Below are 8555 nucleotides of genomic sequence, written 5' to 3' on the forward strand. Positions count from 1 at the left end.
GAGTGAAAGCTGGGCCACGTCATTCGCCGAATTCGCCCACTAGGTCACTACGATTGATCATTCTGAACCACTGCGGTGAAAATTCCCCCTGAGACTTCTTAGAGCATACGTGCTATAAATAATCTAGGTTCGCAGGCTAAGGCTTAACATAGAGCCACTAAATAAGCTTTTATTTAGTGAATCTAGCCTAACGTAGCGCTCTTCGGCATGCTCGCAGGGATTCGAATTAACTCGGTTAATTCGAACTTCCGGTTAATTCGAACTGACGCCCTGGTCCCGGCACATCCCTGGGGGAAAATGAGGGAATGGGGGGAAAACTCCGGATAATTCGAACACGTCGGTATCCAGAACGGTGGTTTCGATCGCTCCTCGCAGAAGACGTCGGCCCAGAGTGATTACAGCGTGTTTCAAATCCGAACCAAACCAAATTTACTAGGGATGCAAAGCAACGAAGCAGAAAAACAACCGCGTGGCGCGCGCGCTAGGCTCCTGCAACAGCCTATCTCAGCTCTACAGACGGCGCCGCGCCGCCAGCGCCAGTGCTCCGGCACATGCCATTATTATTTACGGAAAATTATTTACAAAATCACCTGCCACAAGCGTGTAATAGCACCTAATTCGCAATAACGAGTCCAGAGGTGGCTTCTTCGAGTTCTGCCCGCGCACTGTCGCGCGATTTTCATTCATTCTAGCCCCCGCCCGCTAATTCGAACTCCGCTTAATTCGAACAATTTTATGGTCCCCTTCGAGTTCGAATTAACGATCTTTTACTGTAATTCCTGTTCCCGTCCCAGCTGTTTTATTTATTTGTGGTTATTTACTTATTTCGCTTTCCGGATTGGATTATCTCAAGCTGTCTTCGAAATTGCTCACAAATAAAAATAGCGGGGTAATTAGGGTAGCGCTCTGGCTGCGGCACGGGTTCGCACGACGTAGAAAAAATTCTCGGCGCTAAGTAAAGCGGAGCGCTATAATCGGCATGGTAGACACTGCCTGACACCTAAAGCTAAAATATCTTTTATGGGGTGGCAAACACATACGCCTTTCCCTGCCACTTCGTGAAATCCACCGCCACCGATCACACGACCCATCGTTTGCCATGCAACCAGTTTCTGAAGCAACGCCAGCAGCGACCGCATTGCAGAAAGTGGCGTCGTAAGGTGACGTCACAAATGACGTCACCACATTTGATTCCATCACCTTTTAGTGCACGAAAGTGTCTATACGCACCCAATGAGCGACAGCGAAATGTTGAAGGGTTCGCAAGGGAAGCTTAAAATACACCAGCCTGGGGTTAAAATTGGAGCGGAGGCCTGCGTCCTGCGGTGTGCCTAAACGTGATGATGATGGTGGTGGTTATAATGTATTCTCGCCTCGCTGCTTCAAAGGCGTGCTTTACCATCACGTTCACACCGCGTATTTATGGAAAAGTGCGTAGTTGGCGTGAGGGAGACGAGGTGAAACGACCCGTTGACGGCGTGCTAAATAATTTCAGGAGGTAGCCCGACAATGTCCGGTGTGTGATGAGGGTTTGGCCATACATGTAATGAAAGGGCAGCCCAGTGAATTGTCACTTTTGTTCATAGCTGGCAGCGGATCAAGAAATAGGAGCGACTTTTTTTTATTTCTTCGGCTCGTCGTTTCTTTCTTTTTTTCAGAAATATGGCCGCTTGAACACGAACCACGACATTGCCCTGGTGAAGCTCGATATGCCGGTAAACTTTACAGAAAGTGTGAGACCTGCTTGCCTGCCCGCGGATGACGACTTGCTGCAGAACGGAAGATGCTTCGCCACTGGATGGGGAGAGACAAGAGGTGACGTCGCGACGCGTTTTCTGACGAGCGTGTAAACGAATACTGTACGGACGATGTAGTGATGACTAGGACGGTTATTGCTCACTGCCGCTCCGCATTTGAGGCAGTTTCAGCCACGAGTGGCTTTATAGGCAGCGACCTTCTAATAGCAGTCGCCGACAATAAGAGCTAGCGGGGCGGAAAATTCGGCTGTGTAGGGACGCCGCGCTCCATCAGGTGGTGCTAAATTTAATCCCCAACCTCAGCAGCTTCGCTTCGCTAGCACGGCGACTTGCGACTGCTGGCACAAAATGTAGCGGTAGCACGTACCAATCAATACCGACGGTTCCCGTAAGTACGAATTCTAGCGGTCACCACCTAGAGTATACTGGCCCGTGCGGACCTGACTCTCAGCTATGCAAGAGTCAACGTTCCCAAATAAACCGCACTGGTATTATAGCTGCCTGCTGGACTGGCATTATAATCTTTGAGCATTTCCGTTCATTCAAACATTCAGAAACACCGACTTTGGCTCTACGTTGAGGAGCTTTCTTTTTTGCGTAAAGCTCTCTCCCCCTCTCCCTATCGCTTTAACTCTCCCCTCTGCGCTTTTCCCTCTCCCTCTACGCCCCTCTCCGGCACTGTGTTGCGTGCAGGCGAGCTTCCTGACGATCTAAATAATATTCACCAGTGCGCCTCCCTTCCTCTTCAAATCGAATAGCTTCCTCCTCCTTCGAAAATGTGGCGCGAAACGATACCAAAAGAGACCACCCTACCCGCCCCCCCCCCCCAAAAAAAAAAAAAAAAAAAACAAGAAAACAGAAATTTATGCTAGGTCTGATGAACAAACGTTAAAGTCGACAAGCAGGTTTCACTTAAGGCAGCCTGCAACCCTCCCGATTAAAGCTTTCGCCCTTTCCTTCGGGCCGATAAGAACTGCTAAAGCTATGCAGTTATCGCCAGCCCAGAGCTGCCCTGCTTTATTTGTTTGTGGCAGCAGATACGTCCTCCATTTTGTTCCGAATGTTTTAAAAGGGGCTGCCCAATGTGTTCACTGCGGCATCTTAAAGGAAGCCGGCCAATGCCTGCGACACAGCTCGAGTGATGTCACTCAAGCGCGCAGCCAATGTCTACGAATTAATGGGGGCCACTTGGTTACTTGAACTTGTTTAAAAACAACGCAGTAATGACGGATTTAGTCCAGTCCTTACTGCCGAAATCGAGAAAAAGAAACGAATCTTCTGAGCAGGCATTGAGCCGCCACATTCGGTAGAGGTACCAAGGGAGGTACTCTTTGAGCACCCAATCTAAGTACCGGATGTGGTTGCTCACTACTTTCTTAAAGCAGTCCAGATTATGAATAAAAAAAAAGTTGAAAAAAAGGGTTGCAGATCCCATAGAGTTTCTTACAATATTCACTAGGTAGGAATCTGGCGCTAGCGTCTATGCGGCTCACAAGGCCGTCTGTGTCGTCATGGGCCGCCATTATACATAGCGCTCGCCTTAGTATCATCACTGGCATGGATTGAAACGTTTTAGTGACCGCAAATTTCAACAAAGTGCCGCAAAAACGCGAAGAATAGTGCGCAATTATGTAAGTGGAAAATAAAAAACAGGCTGTTTTAAAATTAAGGAAAAGGAAAATAAAGCGTAGTTTTGCCGGAATGGTTGTGCCTGCTATTCCGCAGGCCAAGGTTGTAGCTACGAACAAGGTTAATATTTGGAGGGGGGGGGGGGGGGGGGGCTCATTAGAGACTCTGATTTTATTAATTTTACCATTATTGCAGATAATAAGTTGCTTGAAGAGTATGGAAAGTTTTTTTGAGCATGTCTATTAAAACGTTGCCTTCGACCCGCCGCGGTGGCTCAGTGGCTAAGGCGTTGTGCTGCTGAGCACAAGGTCGCGGGTTCGATTCCCGGCCGCGGCGGCCGCTTTTCTGATGGAGGCGAAAAGCAAAAACGCCCGTGTGTACGAGATTTTGGCGCACGTTAAAGATCCCCAGGTGGTCAAAATTAATCTAGAGCCCTCCACTACGGCGCGCCTCATCGCCTTCGTTGCGTCGGCGCGTTAAACCCTACAATCAATCAATCAAAACGTTGCCTTCGTGGTGAACCGGTGCACCGACCGCCAACTAGTTTAGCAAGAAAAAAGAAAACGTGGCGTTAAACAGTCGTGCACGATGACAAGATAGGACGCATGCAAGCGCCCGTATCTCTCGTAACCCCGTGGTCGTATCTTGTCTTCGCCGAAGTACGTTTTGTTTCTTCTTTTAGTCGGATATAAATTTCGCGGCGGTATTTTACCCGCTCAGTCATGCGTCCTTCGACTGCGGCATGAGCAAGGTCAGGTGCGATTACGCACTGCCTGCTGTTTCACAGAACGCGGTTACCACAGAACAGGGAGGATTTCGGCTTTCTTATAACTCGTAAACATCTTAATGCATAGTGAAGAAAGCAAATCCCAAAAATCACTTAAGAATCCAATTGTCATGCCAAGCCCAAGCCAAAAAGGGGGTCTTCCCGTGAACCTCTACGACGACATGGCTGACAAGGCGCAGTTTCCTCTCTAGTATACTTACTAAGAAACTCTATGGCAGGTCCCCCAAAATAACGCGATATAAACCAAATGAGGCGCGCCTGTCTACCCAGAGCCCACTTGCATGAGATCTTCACCATAATTTTGCGTGTCTTTTACAGGAACGGGAAGCTTCGCGAAACTCAAGCAGGTTGAGATGGCCGAGTTGTCCTTCGAAGGCTGCAAGAAAACTCGCTGGATTTTCAGAGACTTCGAAGAGCAGCACACTTTCTGCGCCGGAGACAAGCACGGCGAGAACGGCGTTTGCCACGTGAGCTCGCTTTTTAAAGACTTTCTTGGGCTACTTAAATCCGGGAATTTGGTTTGCCTGTATATCTGCCTATAGTTGCAAAAAAAAATGTGGCTGATTCCTCTGTCATAAGAATCGGTAAAACACGAAAGTGAAGTGTGCAGCGAAATCTGCAGCTGAGCATGATTTGCGGGCCGGCGGCTGTCTTGTCGGTGCGCTTGGCGAGCGACGTCCTGCTGGCGGGTCGCTTCGGCAAAGGTGTATTAGCGCCATTTTCGTAACGCATATGACGTCAGTGAAATCGTGGTGTATCCTAGCATAAAACACGTTCGTGTTAAGATATAAAACTCGAAAACGAACAACTCTAAGTATAACGTACTCTTTAGTACTAAAGTTTGCTTCCCCGCAAGAAGACCCTGTGTGCAGGGGTGCACCCTTTATAGGCCACTTGCTTCGTTGTGCTGACGTCACTTCCGTGGCGGATATGACGTCACTTAAATGTTTCTGTATCCCGCAATAACACGCCTTTGTGTTAAAATTTTCCAAACTACCAAATCTGGAAACACGCCTCATACTTGCCAATATTGTTCAGCAAAAAAGAATACATTAGGCGTATTTGAGGCAAAAAATCATTGCATACCTGGTATTTGCGATGTTCTTTTGAATTGAAATACGTGGCTGATTGATTTTCGCGATGCGTGATAAAAAAGTACGGCTTGAAAAAAAGATGTTTTGACCCAAAATGCAAAGAGAGCATGCGACGACGTTGGACCTTGCGACAGCGTTCCAAGGTCTACAGCAACGAAAGGTTCCATTAGACGGTGCGCTAGCAGTGGAAGGCGGGAAATTTAAATAGACTTTAGCAAACCTCCTCTGTGTTTATCAAGGGAGGAGCGAGACGGGAGGGGGAAGATCGTGAGAGGGGGGCGGAGGAGAGAAGAGAGGCGTTCCCGTGGCAGGGGCGGCAGAAGGCTATCGCATTGCGACGGCATTAGCAGCGAAGTGAGAGATACGCGGCCATTTTTAAACACGAAAGTGTTTTGTTCGCGGACAAACAAAAAAAAATTGAGTGATGTCATATCCGTCACGGAAGTGACGTCAGCACAACGAAGCAAGCTGCCTGTAAAGGGTGCACCCCTGCGCACAGTGTCTTCTTGCGGGGAAGCAACCTTTAGTACTAAAGAGTACGTAATACTTAGGGTTGTTCGCTTTCGGGTTTTATATTTTAACACGTAAGTGTTTTATGCCGCGGTACCCCAAGATTTCACTGACGTCATATCCGTCAAGGAAATGACGCCAGTACACCTTTGCCGAAGCGACCCACCAGCAGGACGGCGCTCGCCAAGCGCAACCACAAGACAGCCGCCGACCCGAAAATCAGGCTCAGCTGAAGCTTTCGCTGCACATTTCACTTTCGTGTTTTACTGATTCCTATGAGACCGGAATCAACCACAGTTTTTTTTAGTTATAGGAGTGTATAGCGTCGGGGAGTATAGGCGGACATTATCCACAAGGCTGCCTTGCATCAACTGCTATGAACTTGTTTGGTACGCTGTCAATAACAACGTGTACAAAGTTGACGAGTTTTGCTAGCGTTTCGCTGAGTCATGCCGCTAGGTAATTAAGTGCAACAAATTATGTTCATAAAGCGAGCCATTCACATTGCGAGGAAGTGAAAGCAGTTGCGGTTTTTTGTTATTAAAATGGGAAATTGAGCTAAGTTCACGCGCACAATAAGAGCCTCTGAAAAAGAAAAGAAACTTGTCTATATGTCACTGCTGTGGCGCCCGTGATTCATCAGACTATTAGAGGGTAGTTCAGTACATATCCAGTAGTGCATATAAAATTTAAAGCGACTTCACAAAACTGTCTCATTCCCCCCAATTTCAGTATAAGGTTGCGGGCGCAGCTAAAGCGGTAACAGCGAGGAGGAAGCTAAATTCCCCTTCAGCCTCTCCACCTATTGCATTGTAGTTTCACACAGACATCTCGTGGTGTAGTCGTAGTTCTTAGGGTTATACCTTCTCAGATCACCGATATGTTGTCATCCGATTTCGTATGAAAAGTAAGCTGAAGATCAGCGGGGATGATATGTCAGCTACACGCAATATACAACAAGGCCTAAAAACGAAGCGTTTATACCTCTCTTCATCTTGCGATGATTCACTATGGGTGCTCAGACTGAAATACAGTAATACCTCGTTAACTCGAACTCGCATATCTAAAAAAAAAAAAAAATCGGCTAGTCGAAATTTTCCGCGGCACCGAAACATTTCGTATACCTCCCATGTATTTGTTGCCCTTTATTTCGAAATATTTTTGTACCAAACTGCGGATATCTCGAAATCTTGACTGATCAGTGGAACGATAATTTCGCCGCCGCGGACTGTTTCACGAGATTCGCGCGCTGCTGCCGGGCCAAAGTCCGTCAATTTTTTGCTCGTTTAGCCACGCCTACCACAAAGCCGATGTTTTCCCCGAACGTGAAGTCTGAGCCTAACGGCATATCAACTTCGTCAAGCAATCCTGTGACACGCCATGTGACGGTAGAGATAGGCGCAGAGGTACAGTGTACTGGAAGATAGAGGTGTGTCGTGCGGGGGAAAATCCAATGGAGAGCGCGGGTCCCTATTGCGATGAAAAAAAAAAATGTATGGAGCGCAGGCGTTCCCCAAGGAACTCCTGTTGCAGCCAGTGCCACCTATAATTTCTAAACCGAACTCAACAGTTGATTGAAGGTTTTTATGAACATTTATGCCTGTAGAAACTTTCTATTCATCATCGCGGCACCGATGCGAATATCATCATCGGGCCCGTAATCTCTCGTGAGCAGCTCTCGCTCGAGCTGCTTCATCTTCCTATCATCCGTCATCTTGTTAATAGAACCAATATCGCATCACCGGGACGTCTCGGCCCTTGGTCTCTCCTCTTATTTTAAAATGCCATTAAATAAAGAAATGAGACTATTTGAGGCAGTGCCACAAAACGCCGCCGGTGAACGCCTCTTGTGTGTTTTTTTTTTCTTTCAACCCTTTATGAAAAGCAAAATTAGAAGCTGCTGTTGAAGAGCTGGTAAGTAGTTGGGCCTTTTTTGCAAAGAACTCGGTATTTCATGCCGATTCGCGCAACTTTGCTTATCTCGAAAATCGGCCTATCTCGAAATATTTCCGGGTTTTTATTACTTCAAGTAAACGAAGTATTACTCCTTTTCCCTTTTGCTCCAATAAACGTTTACTACTACTACTACTACTGCATGAGTTCCAAGTCATGTATACAGAAGTAGCTAGAAACGTTGTGCCATGGAACGCTAGAGCCACAACTAGGCCTTTTTTTGTTGCCATTTTCAAAACGGCAAGAAAGAGTGTTCGCATGAGAACACGAATAACTGCTTGCTCGTCGAGAGAGCTTCCACTGCAGCACTGTTGAAACGGTTTTGAATAATCCCGCGCAGGGTGACAGCGGTGGGCCGCTGTTCTGCTCCAAGGACGGCGCATCGTGGACGGTGCAGGGCGTCGCCAACCTCATTATGAAGAGTACCGACTTAGGCACCGTGTGCGGACTGGGCAGCGACGCCTTCTGGAACAGAGTCAGCGCCAGCATGCCCTGGATCAGACGAACCATGCGATCTGTGTAAAGTAACCACCAATAAATGGTCTCTCTCGTTTGCCTGCTCAGAGCAGTTGTGAGCATTTCCGAAGCGGCTCCGCATTTCATTTGTGGGAGCAGCCCTGCCTTGGTTTCACCCAGCCGTCCGAGAATTGCTCAATCGTATTGCTTTTGCAGCAGGGAGCATCCCAGGACCATCCAAACTGCTCTCGCTGTTCTGGAACAGAAACTAGCAGACGACAGAGCAGTTTGGAGCTGCTTCGTCACTTAACCCATTACGTCACTTCATGCGCAAAAGAAGCTTCGCAGCTGCTGAGAACTGCACCCTAC

The 8555-nt window shown here is 47.8% G+C and overlaps 1 protein-coding gene across 1 annotated transcript; it reads left to right on the forward strand.

Moving 5' to 3' along the window:
- Window positions 1-1638: 1638 nt before the first annotated feature.
- LOC144160552 (chymotrypsinogen B-like) lies at window positions 1639-8317 on the forward strand. The gene is made up of 3 exons (XM_077691813.1): window positions 1639-1815; window positions 4492-4640; window positions 8071-8317. The coding sequence occupies exons 1-3, from the start codon at window positions 1710-1712 to the stop codon at window positions 8251-8253; spliced, it is 438 nt and encodes a 145-aa protein (XP_077547939.1). The 5' UTR covers window positions 1639-1709; the 3' UTR covers window positions 8254-8317.
- Window positions 8318-8555: the final 238 nt, after the last annotated feature.

This window comes from Haemaphysalis longicornis, unplaced genomic scaffold (assembly GCF_048455015.1).
Source record: "Haemaphysalis longicornis isolate Haplotype H1 unplaced genomic scaffold, Haemaphysalis longicornis Haplotype H1 scaffold_1057, whole genome shotgun sequence".
In the NCBI taxonomy this organism is placed as follows: Eukaryota; Metazoa; Arthropoda; class Arachnida; order Ixodida; family Ixodidae; genus Haemaphysalis; species Haemaphysalis longicornis.